Here is a 14,683-nt window from a genome sequence, read left to right on the forward strand (position 1 = left end):
ATTGGGTCAATGGGCTGAGAAATGGCAGTTGATGTTTAAAATTGACAAATGAAAGGTACATAGATAAAATTATCCCAGAGTAACCTATTAACTGTGTGGTACTACACTCATGTAGTGGAAAATGAAAAAGACCTGGGTGTAATTGTGTAGTAGGATATGAAATTCTCTGAGCAGTATAGACATGCTGCCAGAACAACTCATTGGGTTTTGTCAATGATATTCAGAAGCTTTCCAGGCAGGGATAAGGAGGTGACTATCCTTTGTAAAAGGCCATGGTTAGGACGCATCTTGAGTACTCTATACAGGTCTGGAGGCCTCGCTTCAGGAAGGATGTACATTTGTTGGCAGGTGCAGAGAAGGGCAATCAGATTGGTGAAGGGAACGAAAGGGTGCTCTTACCTAGAAAGGCTTCAGTTCTGCAAACTGCAGCATCATTAGACTAGTTTTGTTTGTTTGGATTTTTTGGCGCATTAGCAACTAAGGCTACAATTCGGCCCATCATTAGACTAGGCACCTGCAGTGTGATTGAGATGTTTAAGGCCTTGAATGGATTGAGTAAGGCGAATGTGAATAGCATTCTTCCTCTTGCTGAGACTACACACAAGGGAGCATAAATTTAAGTTGAGGAAGGATGGTTCGGGACAGATGTGCAGAAATTTGCTTTCAGTCAGCAGGTGGTTGATTGTTGGAACAAGCTTCCATCTGTTGTTGTGGAAGTGGATGCTTTAAATAAATTCTAGGAAAAACTACACAAATTCTTGGAAGGTATGGATGGGAGAAGTGTGTAGTGTTTGTTTTTTGTTGTCTGATGCTATATAAGCTCGCTTTCTTGCATTATTTGCCCCAACTTTCTGCCAGTACTTTGGAGACTATGTGCACCCAGACATGTTGCTTATCCCACAATGTCACCAGGCCCACACTTTGCAGGAGTGGTACAAGAAACAATGGTTGGTTGGTTATTGGAAGTTTAATGGTGCATCAGCATCTAAGGCTATCGTGTGCCAAGTCTAAGGTAAGGTACAATGAACGATATCAAATATCTTCACTGGTCTCCAAATTTGCCTTATCTCAATCAAACTGAACACCTGTAGGATGTTTTGGAAGGAGTAGTGAGACATATAGAGACACAACTATAATCTATCTATTTTTATCTTAGTAGCTTTACCTAACCTCATAACACTCAATAAATGGCAAACGCCAATCACATGCAGAACTGATCACTTTTCAAAATCTTGATTAATGTGAAGTCCAGTTATCAGACAAGGTATGCAAAGCACTCAATCACAATTGGGACTTTATGTAATAACATTGTTAAATTGTATAATGTAAATGGATTGTAGCAAATGAATACTTGAATTGATGGAAATTTCACTCCAACAGTGTTTGAAATTAATGCAATTAACAATTGAAAAAAAAAAAAAAATTAAGCACTTTTTTTTTTTTTTTTTTTAATTTAAACACAGCATAAAAGCAATATGGGCTTGCAGATATTAAGATTTCATTGATCTTTACAAATGATTACGATTATTTCGAATTATCACTATCTTCAATAGCAACATGGAGATGGATGGGAAAAATAAGTCATATAGTACTGTATGAAATTACTGCACATGAATTGGCAAAAGCCTGTTACATATGTACATAGCCAACAACAAACTAATTTTATAAAATTCATAAAATCTTATTGTAGAACGATCAATAAAAATTGTCTTGGTTTTGAACTTAAAAATAAACATCACAGCTCTAAAAAGAAGTACACAGCTACTGCAATGCATGTCATTACCTAAGAAACTATTTTGGACATTTTCTCATATGTTGGGAACTAGACATGTAGTTCTGCTATTTTTGGACTTAGGCACACCATATTCAGGATCCAAGTATTGTTATCATTTCTCCAAGTAATAAAATGGTAAAAAAGAAAGAAAATTTAGATTCCATTTTGAGACAATGTGATATTACTGTATGTTATTATGTGCTTTTCAAAATATAGATAACTTAAAAACAATTTAATACTTGTATCATATGCACAATGTTTTGAAACTGTGGTATTAAGGTCCTAAACTGGAAATTAAACATCTGTAACAAGTAAATAGTTATCACAAAAAACCTTGTCACAATATTTTTTCTGATAAATAACATTTAGCAATTTTGTTGTTACAAAGTAATCTAAAATTGTGTTAAAAAATTTTCAGGATTGTTTCTTCCCCTTTCCCAACCAACTTAAACTTTTGGTCAGGGTTTTTGAAAAGTTGCAACTTCAACTCCAGCATTAGACCTGGAAACCTGTAGGGAAATATTTCCATACTATGAGGGATGTTAAAGGGTGTCAGTATTTCAAAACAAGTAAACTCTGAGTGAAAGTTGCAAGCATACAAGACCTATAAAACATTACTGTATGCAAGTTTGCAAAGCCTCAGTTATGTATATAGTGGTTCATGGTTTTCAAAAATTAGAAAACTTCTGCCTACTGAGTTTAACCATCTTCCACAAATAAATTTATGACCGGTCCCTTTTAAAGCCCTCATAATAAACAAGTCACTAGCATTCAACACAATTTTTGAATGAATTTATTTTTTCAATGAGAGCAGCTCCAAATGGATATTTGTGAATATGTGCTATCGGCTCCAAATATCCATTTATACTATAACTGCTTTTTAAGATTGACATTCTTGTTTACTCACTTGTTTGGAGTTGCTCTTCCCTTCTTCTTATTGCTGTTTAATGACATAGTCTTGCTTTCTTTTCGTGGAAAATTAAAATTCACTACACAAGATAACTTTATGAACCACTGGAGTGACTAATATTTGCAAAATCTAACTCTTAAACCTGTATCTCTAGTTATTCTGACATAAAGATTAAAATATGGTAAAACAAAAAATGTGCCACCTTCACTAAAAATATTTTTAAGTGTCAACAATTCACTGACAGATAAACAAACTGTCAACTGAACTTATTTCTACCTAAAATTCTTGAAACAACTAAGCCTAACGAGTTTTTCACTTTAAATAGGCAAAGGCAATTGAATGTTATCACAGTCACTATTAAAATCATTAGGCGTGGAAAAGTTCAACAACTGACTTCCCATTCAATACTGATATACTAAGATAATTTCATAAACTGTTCCGACAATTGTATTTGGACGATATATTGTCCAAATCATAGGCCATCGAAGGCCTAGGAACAAACCACCGACTTCAGGCCGAGTACCAACGATACATCGGTACAACATGTATGGCGTCAACACCCAACTTCTACCCCGTGCTTTCAAAACTATCACTTCTTGAAGTCAATTGCCTATAAAAATTGCTCCCAGAAGATATTTTAAAAAGAATATACATGGTTTTTATATTTCAGGAATAAGAAAAATGTTGCAACCACTGATAATCTGAATTGGAATAATTACAGTTTATTTAATTAAACATGAAGGATCTACTGAATAGTTTGACATATGCGGATTAACAAGAGAGCAAGCAGGTAATGTCACAAAATAAACTTCCGCGAATACTCTAACGCCAGCTGATTATAAAGGTGACTACCACTCGAAATTTGGGTATAGATTACTCTCATTACAACATATTATGAACTTGAGTGAGATAATTGCACAATCATTCAATATTCACTGTGGGCATATCATTTCGATTTTTTTTTCTTTTCAATTTCAAAAATGGCAAAATGCAATCCATATCTCCAAAACCAAGTAGAGTAATGGACAAAAATGCACAAGTTTGCAACAAAACAAAAATTATTACAAATGAATGAAATCCAGCATTAAAGGTACCCAACAGTTCCGCGAATGAACTTACCATTAAACATGTAATTTCAGAAATGCAAAAATTATTGTACTTCACTGCTAATTGAAAACGAGTATTCAACGCAAGTGGATGTAGACCTCAGGTCTTATATTATTTCTCCTTAATTGGGGATTCCACTCCGTGCGGGTACTGCTACCAAGTACACAGGGTGGTTATAATGTCTGATATTACTGTTGGTCGAGGAACTCCCTGACTGTCCTACAGATGTTCAGGATTGCGACTTTCTGGACTTCCTTGTAGGTGTTCTCTGGGATACCTATTGCAGCTAGACTGCTATATAGAGTCTTTGGCACCATATTGGGGGCCGATACGATGGTCATTACTCCTTGCATAGGATATATCTCCTTGACCTCATGTTTCAGGTCGTGTACTTCTAATTTTTTCCTCATGGGTTTTCTGGACATTGCTAGTGTTGGGCACCGCTTTGTCAATCAGGTATACCATTTCCATATTGTCCACAAGGGTTATGACCAATCTATTGTGTGCAATGGTCTAATCCGTTATTATGGCGCGATCGCAGTACAGCTTGTGCCTTGGGGGTCTCCAGTACTATCTGGGGTTCGTATTTGTAGTACGATATACTTCTTTTAGTCAACTGATATTTCCTCTAGCTTCTGACGTAGTATCCTGGATACGTAATCGTGTCTACGAACGTACTCAGTCTGAGTGATCTTCCATTCCCCTGGGATGTGTTGGATCGTTTCTGAGGCCAGGGGACATCGTCGACATGTGTAATCTGACATTCCGGGCTCCTTTGCAATGTAGTTTCTATAGTTTCTGGTGTTGATTACCTGGTTTTGAATGGCCAGCATGAATCCTTCAGTTTCGAGGAAAAGCGTGCCGCTTGTGAACCATGCATTAGAAGCAAGGTTATCGATTTTATCTTGAGGGAGGACATTGTAGTGTCTGCCATGGAGTGTCTTCTTGGCACATTTTTCTAGCTTCGTTTCTTGCGCAGTCTGGGCGGGAAGGGGGCTCCTCACTTAGGTTGAGTGGAGTATACCACTTATCGATCTTCCTTATGGCCTGATGGAGTGATGCTGTGTTGTTCTCGAAACTAATTCTTCTGGTTGATTATCGCTATTTTATTTGATCTATCAGGCCACTTCCTCCCTCTTTCCGAGCTATTGTTAATATATCCACTGCTGACTTCAGGCGTTGTTGGTGTCTCTTGCTCATCATTGTCCTTGTCTTTCTCACGATATCTTCTAGCTCGGTGTTAGTCCAATCTATGACCACAAAAAACTACATTGGTACTGCAGCTGCATAGATGTTTATGGTTCATGGCTTTAACTGTGTTTCCTACATTCAGTTTAGCTTTCAGCGGGCTTCTGAGTCTCTGATGACATTTTTCGGTCAGGCACTTCTTGATTTTCTTGTGCTCTAACTGCTAAGCCTGCATCAACCCTAGATATTGTTAGGTCTCTCCTTCTGTCATAGCGTTGATCTTTTTACCAGTCAGCAGCTGGTAGTTTCAGCTGACTAATTTTCCCAGGTGCAGTTTGTGGGTCTTGCATTTGTCAAGACCAAATTCCATCCTGATGTCCTTGCAGAATTCTTCGGGGATCTGGAGTAGTTGCTCGGGATGCTTCTCAGTTGCCGCATAGAGCTTGATGTCATCCATGTAGATCAGCTGGGTGAGGGTATACAGGTTCTTTCATCCTTATTTTAGGTTATATCCATACTTGCTGCCGTTAAGCGTGGTGGATAGCGGGTTCAGTGCTAGAAAGAACCTCATTTAGCTCAGGACATCTCCTTGAAATATTCCTCTTCTGATGGGGATTGGTCTGGTTTGATGTTCTTGCTCTTAATGGTGTATTCCATTTCGCCATTGTTGCTCATGGGACGTTTGTCACAATCTGATTGACCTTATAGATCTTCAGGGTCTCTATTAGCCAGCTATGAGGTACGGAGTCGAAGGCCTTCCAGTAATCGATGCAGGCTGTGTATAGGTTGCAGTGCTTCTTGTAGGCTTGCTCCATAACTGTGGCATCTATGGTTAGCTGCTTCTTGCATCCTTTTCTCCTCCGCTTACATCCATTCTGCTGTTCGGCCATTATGTTCTGACACTCCAAGTGGTCTGACATCTTTCTGGTTATGCAGCTGGTCGGGATCTTGTAAATTGTTCGGTGCCAGGTTATTGACCTGTATTTCGTCGGGTTTCTTGTATTAGTATTAGTACTAATAGAGGCATATGATGCAAGAAAGCGAGCTTGTGCACCATCAGCCAAAAAAAAAAAAAAAAAAAAAAAAAAACTTCCATTTCACCCCTCCGTTCGTTCGAAATACCTGTCCAGCTGAGCCTTAAATTTAATTAGGCTATCGACTTCCACAACAAGGGATAGAAGTCTGTTCCACCAACCAACTACCCACTGGCTAAAGGCAAATTTACGCACATATTTCCCACATCTGTCTTTCCTCAATCTGATTTTATGCCCTCTCAGGTGATTATTCTGAACAAGAGGAAGAATCACATGGGCATTGAGCATGCTCAAACCATTCAAGGCGTTATACACCTCCATCAGATCACCTCGTCGGTGCCTAGTCTCCAGACACTGTAATTTGCAAAACTTAAGCCATTCTTCGGAAGAGTAACCCTTTGTTTCATTCACTAATCTTGTTGCCCTTCTCTGTACTCGTTCCAGCAGCTCTACATCCTTCTTGAAATAAGGCCTTCAGACCTGTATACAGTAAAGGTGTGGGCTTACCATTGCCTTATACAAAGGAATAACCACCTCCTTATCCCTGCTAATAAAATTCCTGTATATCATTGACAAGACACCATGAGCTACTCTTGCCGCCCGTATGCATTGCTCAGAGAATATCATATCTGCCTGCACAATTATCCCCAGGTCCTTTTCATTCTCAACCACTGTCAGTGTAGTACCACAGGGTTGATACGTTGCTCTGCGGTTGCTGTTTCCCATATGTAGTACTTTACGTTTGTCAATGTAAAACTTAATTTGCCACCTCTCAGCCCATCTGCTCAACCTTTCCAGATCCTGTTGGAGAAATCTATGTTCATCTGCTTCAGATATGTGACTCCTTCAATGAGAAACTTCGGGATTGTCTCCGAGTGCCTTATCAATCAAGTGAACTGCTCTGCTACCTGCTGTTGTGTTCAAGTGAGCTTGTTATACCAGTAGTTATAGATATGATGAATTCTTGGGGTTCGTCAGTTGTGGGTGTTCTAGATCGACTGTTTTACTTCTTCTTCTCGAATCTCCCTCTCTCTCTCTCATCTCTTGTACGTCTTTGGTTTTCTTCAGTTCTACTTCTCTTCAGGAGGCTCGGCTGTTATGTCTTGCTTCACTGCTCCAGATATTTCCCAAAACTACTCGATAGTCTTCTTCTCGGCTGATCCCTTGTCTGTTTTCTCACCTTCTCCCAGTTTCCTGTAGAAGGCTCTTTGGCTCTCATCGAAGATTTGGTTGTTTATTTTCCTCTGGAAGCTCTCTTTGTATTAGCGTTGTCTCTTGCTGAGTGCGAGGAGGTTCTGCTTCAGTGTGTCCAAGTATCCTCCTATTCTCTGATTTCTTTCTCATGTTTGCTGTGTACACTTTCTGTCTGCGCCTGTAGCACAGTAGTATCTTCACCGTCGTCCCCACACCGGAAAAGTCCCGGGTTCGAATCCCGTCGATGACGCAAGGAACTTTAATGGGCTTTTTTGACTAAGTAGCTCAGTTAGTCGGTCTCAGGCGTAGATAGCAAGGTTTTTCCTCCAGAATCTGGGGTTTTTCGTTCAGCAAACAGACAAATCGACCATAAAACACACACACACACACACGCAATTTACATACATAAGACATCCAGCACGGCAGATGAATTTAATTATTCTGGTGGCCTAAATATAATAGTTTAGTTTAGTTTAGTTGTTCAATACTCTAACTGTGGACGCTTTCTTATTACCAAACAAGAACCGACTATGGCTTCTCAACCTAAAGGTTTCAATGCAACTATTATCAAAATCTTCCAAGTCAAAGCACAGCCGGCACGAGTTGTGCCTGACCAAGTTCGGCTAAAAGCGGATAAAGAAAACTCGGATCTCATTATACTTCAGAAACCATATACCCACGTGGGCCTGGTCAGGAGATATAAAATTATTCAGTCGGACGATGATACCCCATGGGCTGCCATTGCAGTCTGAAATGCAAACCACATGGCAACCAAGATTACCCAACTGTGTACTGCATGGGCAGTGTGTGCCCACATTATCAGTCCCATTGGAAACTTCCATGCGATCTCCATGTACTGCAGGCCGGGGGAGGGCATTGATCCGGCTATCAGATACCTAGAATCTGTCCTGAAAATACTCCCGAATGAGAAGATCGTCGTTGGGTGCCGATGCCAACTGTCGCTCCCCAGCTAGGCACAGCTCCACAGCAGATAGACGAGGAACAAGAAATGGTCAGCGGCTGAAAGAGTTCCTTTCCAACTCTCCCTTTTCAATACTCAATCGCCCAAATAATCTCCCATCATTCTGTAACACCCTGTGGGAAGCAACGATTCACATTTCACTCTCTACCAGATCCTTCTCTGGCAACATTACAGATTGGAGGGTCTCCAAGATTCGTGGGCCACATCGGACCACCGAGTCATCACATACCAACTGAACAGAAACCTTGCCCGGCAGTGCCCACCCTAACAGTAACCGAAAGTTGTTGGTGTAACTCCACCAACAACTTTCGCCCAATAGCTCTACTCTCAGTTTTTGCAAAATTATTCGAAAAAATTCTTCATAGCAGACTCATGGGTTTTCTTGAAGAAAATCAGCTCATCCATCAACAACAATATGCTTATCGCTCTGAAAGATCCACTGATCTTGCAGTTGTTGACCTCTGCTCAAGGATCATTGAGAGTCTTGAAAAAGGGTCATTATGCTATAGCACTGTTTCTTGACTGATCTAAAGCTTTTGATTGCATAAACCATAACCTTCTACTTAACAAACTCAATAATCTTGGCTTGAGAGGGAAAATTAACCTTCTCCTTGAAGACTACCTTACTGATCAACCGCTTGTTGTAAGAACAAATCAATCATACTCCGACATCTGTTATTTCTCCAGGGTAGTACCTCAAGGCTCACTTCTTGGACCTATCCTATTTGTTCTTTACATCGATGAATTTCTCTCTCTTCTTCCATCTTCTCACCTAGTAGCATGTGCCGATGATATTTCAATCCTAATCATAGATAAAGACCCTAATGTGCCTCAACTGAAAATCTCTGCCTTGCTTTCTGTGATGCATAATTGGCTTCAAAAGAATCAGCTTATACTGAATCCAGAAAAATCAAAATATATGGTGTTTAGAACGAAAAACAAACCACTGAATATTGATTTAGACGGAACATACAAATAAGAACAACGTGAAAGGGCGAATGAAACCAAGTTTCTCAGAACCTGACTGGATGATAAGCTAAGTTGGGCCAAACAAATGATAACGCTACGAAAGAAAACTTCGTCACTAGCGGGAATACACGTCAGGGCCTCTGCCTGGGTGTCTCCTTCTCTTCTCAGACAAGGATTCCTTTCTTTAATTGAGCCGCACCTCACCTATGGAATCATCTTACGGGGTACTGTCAGGCAAGAAAACCTCGCGAGAATCAACTCCATTCTCAATCGATTCGTTCGTTCCATTTTGGGCCGTTCCTGGAACGCATCGGTTAGTCCGAGATACAAGGAAGTGACACTCCTCAGCATCTACCAGCTATTGCAGAAAGCCGAGACGATCCTTGTATACGATGTTATGAAGACGGCAGACTTTCCCCTCTCTTCAGATCCTTTTTCATAACCACAGACGAAGAAGAAATATCATGCAATCTAAGAAATGAAGCCATCCTGATTCCGCTTTTCAGAAAAGCCATAGGTCAGAAAAGTATAAAATACAGAGGTGCTAAAACCTGCAACAAACTGCCAGTAAAAATCAAAAATGTCACTTCACTAAATCAATTCAAGAAACTACTAATCGAACACATCACCAGGAATGTCTGATTCAAATTACCTTCCACTCAACTCTTGGATTTTAAAAACACCAACTTGGAAATAATATATAAATGTTAAAGGAAGCAATTGGCAAATAGTTTGTAAATTTCTCATCATTTTCTTTCTCTCCTCATTTAATTGTAAAAATGTTCACAATGATATTATAAATAGTGATGCTTTTCGAAGTTTTCTGTAAAGAAATGTACAAAACACTCCAATTTATTTATGTCTTTCCTGTTGAACATTACCTGCACAATTTCAATTACATTTTTCAATTGTATATTTGTATATTCATCATTTTTTAAGGGACCACCCCCTAAAAAGCCATTGGCTTATGTGGCCTCCCTCCCTTTTTGCTGTTATCTCTCAAAAAAGTGTAACATAAAATGGAGATAAATAAATTATTATTATTATTATTATTCATTTATTGTAAACGAATTCTCTTGATAAATAAAATTGTATTGTATTATTATTGTTATTATTATTATTATTATTATTATTATTATTATTATATGCAATCCAGAAAGCGAACCGGGAACTCTTCAAGGCTCTGCTGACAATGGATTCAGCAACATTTACACCGGATTATGCTCTCAAAGGGACCCAGATGAGCTCCAGCAGGAAGTCACAGAGATAATCACAAATGCGGCCGACATAACAATAAGAAAAAGAATCCAATACCTGGCGCAGTCCCTTGGGGTGTCAGGACTTGGCCCGTCTACGCGAGAAACAATTTCAAATCGTAAGGCTTTCCAACGAGCGCAGCGTTCCTGGCCTGCGCATGAGGTCGAGCCCTAAGAAACGTATACAGAGAGGCCTGCAACAGATACACAGCAAAGATAAGAGAATGCAAAAAAACTCTCTGGGAAACACTAGTGTCCACTACTGGTAATGACAACCCCTGGGGGGTGGTGTCACCACCAATAAACTCCGCAGAGGGGAAGTGGTCACCACCACCAGAACCCCATAAGGTACCATGACTACTTCATGGGAGCAGACTGTCTGCAACATTCTAGACGTCACATTCCAGCAGCCTGCGGCTCCAGTCACAGGGGAGCAATTTCAACTACGACAACTACGAAATCCAGAACCTGGAACCTCCCTTTAACTTAGAAGAACTACACGCTGCAGCAGCACTTATTAAAAACAAAAAATGCCCAGAGACAGATCTTGTGGAGCCGGAAATAATAAAAAAAACCATTGAATTCTGCCCGGAGATGATTCTTGATCTCTTCAACCGCTGCCTACTAGCTGGAATTTTTCCCATGACTGGAAAGTTGCAAACTTAAAACTAATTCTAAAAAATCCCAACAAGCCCCCTAACCTACAGCCATCCTATAGACCAATCGCTTTTCTTCCTGTTATAAGTAAGCTCTTTGAAAGACTCATATACCAAAGAATCCTCCAGCACTATGAGAATGCTAACCTTGCAGCTATAAACCAATTTGTATTGAAACCTGGACTTTCTACTGTGGACACCCTTCACAACCTGCTCACATTGGCTGCCAACTGTGACAAAAAGTATTTTTTGCTGATTTCTGTCGACTTCAGAGGGCGTTCGACACCCTCTGGTGGCCGAGCATCCTCGGCAGGTTGCGCAGAGCCACCATACCAGGAATCTACATGAAGCTATCAAAACATGCCTCTCAAACAGGAAAGTAGTGGTTAACGCACCATAGCAGAGTGTTTCTAAAACAGTTCTCAGTGGCTGTCCACAGGGCTCTGTATTGGGTCCCCTGCTCTGGAACATTGCCATGGATGGTTTCCTCAACAGGGACCTGGAGGAAGTAAATGCTCAAGCTTATGCCGATGATCTCATCATCACTGTGGCTGCTGACAGCAGAGCTCGCCTCGAGGCCCTGGAAAACGAAGCCCTACATACTCTCCAAGAATGGGCCTCAGACAACAATCTCCATCTATCCCCAACTAAAACCAATTCTCGCCTTCTCAAAGGCAAGCTGGATATCAGAAGACCCCCCTCTGATCAGAATCAATAGAGCAACTGTCAAGTTCTCAACCGAATTAAAGTACCTGGGACTTATCCCCGATACAACATGGTAATTTCGACCACATCTGATATACCCCAGGAAAAAGGTGCGAAATTATGCAGCCCTGGTTGTCAGAGTCTCGCATCGTGACTGGGGACTCAACCGGAAGACCTTATCTTTATTCTTCAAAACTGCTTTCACACCGATAATAACATATGCTTCTGGAATCTGGTATACCAAAGCTACCACTGCCACCAACAGAAGGACGCTGGATGCCATCCAGTGCACCCTACTGCTCGTCACCCACGTGCCTTCCGCACAGTGAGCACTCACGCTCTCCAGGTCCTGGTTGGCACCTTACCTTTCGACCTCGAGGTCATTAGAACTGGTCTACAGTACAACTTTTCTAAGGAAACCCACAAACCTACCTCAACTTTACAATTAATCCAGCAAATGGCAAGACGGCTGAAAAATATCGCCTCCGTGCCAATCTGAAGCAGGAATGGCAAACCAGGTGCAAGGTGCAAAGTATAAAGTGCAATGTATGTTGAGGTCGAACGGCACCAGGGGTTCCCCCCATCTCCGCGTTGCTTTCATTGTAGGTGAACCAGTTCACTGGAAAGGCCAGAGATTTAAAAGTGTATGGATATTATAAATGTGTAATGTCATTTACCATTGTTCCTCTGGCCATTTAGCCTCAGGACCCCTACTAAGACCCAACATTGGCCGCATTTTGCCCTGTGGAGCAGACCCGGTACACCAGTATTTTAAGTAGGTACTCTGGCACGTCCTGACGCCTACTTTCCTGAGAATTCAGCGGCTAAGACCTAAATAAAATAAAATAAAATAAAAAATAAATAAGTTTAAAAAAAATAAATAAATAAAATAAAATAAAATAAAAAATAAAATAAATAAATAAAAAATTATCAATTACGTTGGGATGTCGTTTGAAATGAATAGGCTGCGATTTGACGAAACCGTAAATTTGGTCGAGATTATATTTGATGTGTGGGGCATTCGCTTGTGTGAAGATAGAGTGGGGGAGGGATGTCGGAAGACTCGGGAGTAAAGGCAGAAGAATGGGGACGATAGAGATGTCCCCAGATGATCAGTGGGGCATGCCCATGCCCCACCAGGAGGAAAAGATCCTCAAGGGAAGGGGGGGCCAGAAGGCTGGCATCTCCTCTCCCCGCTGGGGAGTGTGGTTTAAAGTGAAACGGGCTAGAGTGCTCGATTCAGGTCGCTAAAAAGGCTATTGGCAGCCAGCTGCATAGTCCGGGCTTAGTGTGTAGCCGTCCGGTCTTACGATTATGGTCATTCATGTGGCATGGTTCCATGTCCATGTTGTGTTGAGTTAAGTATAGAGTTGTGTGTCTTTTTACAGTGTCCAATTAGTGAGTCTCTTGTTGTGGCTGGGATTCTGTTCTCCAGAAGGGTGAGTCTTAGTCCACGTGCCATATTTTGAAGTTAGATCAGTTGAGCCTTTTGTTTGTGGTTGTTCCTTGCCTCAGATTTGTTGTTGTCCAGATCCCCGTGTCGGTTTCTCTTATTCCTCTTGGATAGGTTGTTTGATTCGCTTGTTGGGGTTGCAGTGTTCGGGGTCTCGCGAATAGTTCTTGTGAATATTCAGAAAATTCGATGTATGTCTCCTTGCCTTCTAAGAGACATTGTTCTTGGTCTTTGGAACAGTATTGTATTCTTGTGACCACCATGTCACAAGAATACAATACTGTCCCAAAGACCAAGGGAGAGATAACCTGAAAATTCCTACCAGCTGTCAATAGATCCTTCCCCAGACCCCCACCATGGTTCTCGCCAGGCCTATACACAATGTTTCTAATTACTGGTCACGGTTCTATAAATGCTAATCTCGTCGCTCTCGGCATCACAGAGGACCCAACATATACTTGCAGGGGGCTTGAGGGCTGGCATCACCTTGTCTACGACTGCCAGCTATATGAGGACCTTCGTTGCATCTTCATTACGAAGATCAGATATATTCCAAAGGATCAAGAATATCACCTCTTAGACACCCAAGTGAATACAGTGCCTTCTCTTGCTTTGCAAAGGATCTCTTCACAAGACGAAGAACCCTCCTGGCACAACAAATGCAGACTTGAAAAAGATGATCCAGAATAGCGAAAGGTATATCCACCGAACCAAGATACACATTAGTAAAACTGAACATTTAATAACAGAACTGTAAGGACAATTCTTGAACCTCCCCCCCCCCTCCAAGACAAACCTGCTGAAATCGACAACCACTAATTTGGACTTTACCAACTGGAATGACAACACCAAAGGCCTTTTGGCAACCTACACCTGGGGGAAGGGAGGGGACAGTCCCTGCTCCTCCTCACCTCCCCACTGTTTCTTCTGGTGGGACATGGGCCTGTCTCACTGTTAATAATTGCGGGGGTCAATCTCTCTAACGACCCCTTACTTCCAACTTCTACCCCCCAGTCTTCAGTCTCCCAACCCATCCTGTCTACTTCTCACAGCGTTTGCCCCACACAGTCGAAACTTCAAAGTACAAAAATTCTGTTCACCCAATTTTTCAGCTTCATACACCTTTCTGCGTATAAACCCTACAGAGTCGTTATTTTTTTATTTATTTATTATTTTTTTTTTCCTTTAAGCCCTTGCCATTGAAATCCCAGGAAATTAGGTGGCAGGGCCTGTCAGAGTTCAAATTATGTGCTGGTGTACCTGGTCTGCCTCCACGGGGGTGAAGTGTGGTAAACGTTGGGTCCCATTTGGGGCTCAGTGGCTAAATGACCAGATGAACAATGGTATACAACACTGCATTGCACAGTATCCATACACTTGTAAATCTCTAGCATTTACAGTGTACTGTATCACACAACAATGTAAACTCACAGTGATGTGAGAAATCCCTGGTAC

The 14,683-nt window shown here is 41.1% G+C and overlaps 1 protein-coding gene across 1 annotated transcript in view; it reads right to left on the reverse strand.

The window, feature by feature from the left end:
• Positions 1-3,375, reverse strand: part of LOC150076552 (uncharacterized) — a 382,951-nt gene extending 379,576 nt beyond the window's left edge. The window contains exon 1 of the mRNA XM_090387042.1: positions 2,682-3,375. Coding sequence (XP_090243168.1) covers positions 2,682-2,728 — 47 coding nt within the window. The 5' untranslated portion in view covers positions 2,729-3,375. The remainder of the gene's footprint in view (positions 1-2,681) is intronic.
• Between the last annotated feature and the right edge of the window lie 11,308 nt (positions 3,376-14,683).

This window comes from Mastigoproctus giganteus, chromosome 13 (assembly GCF_048544385.1).
Source record: "Mastigoproctus giganteus isolate SK-2022 chromosome 13, ASM4854438v1, whole genome shotgun sequence".
Lineage (NCBI taxonomy): Eukaryota > Metazoa > Arthropoda > Arachnida > Uropygi > Thelyphonidae > Mastigoproctus > Mastigoproctus giganteus.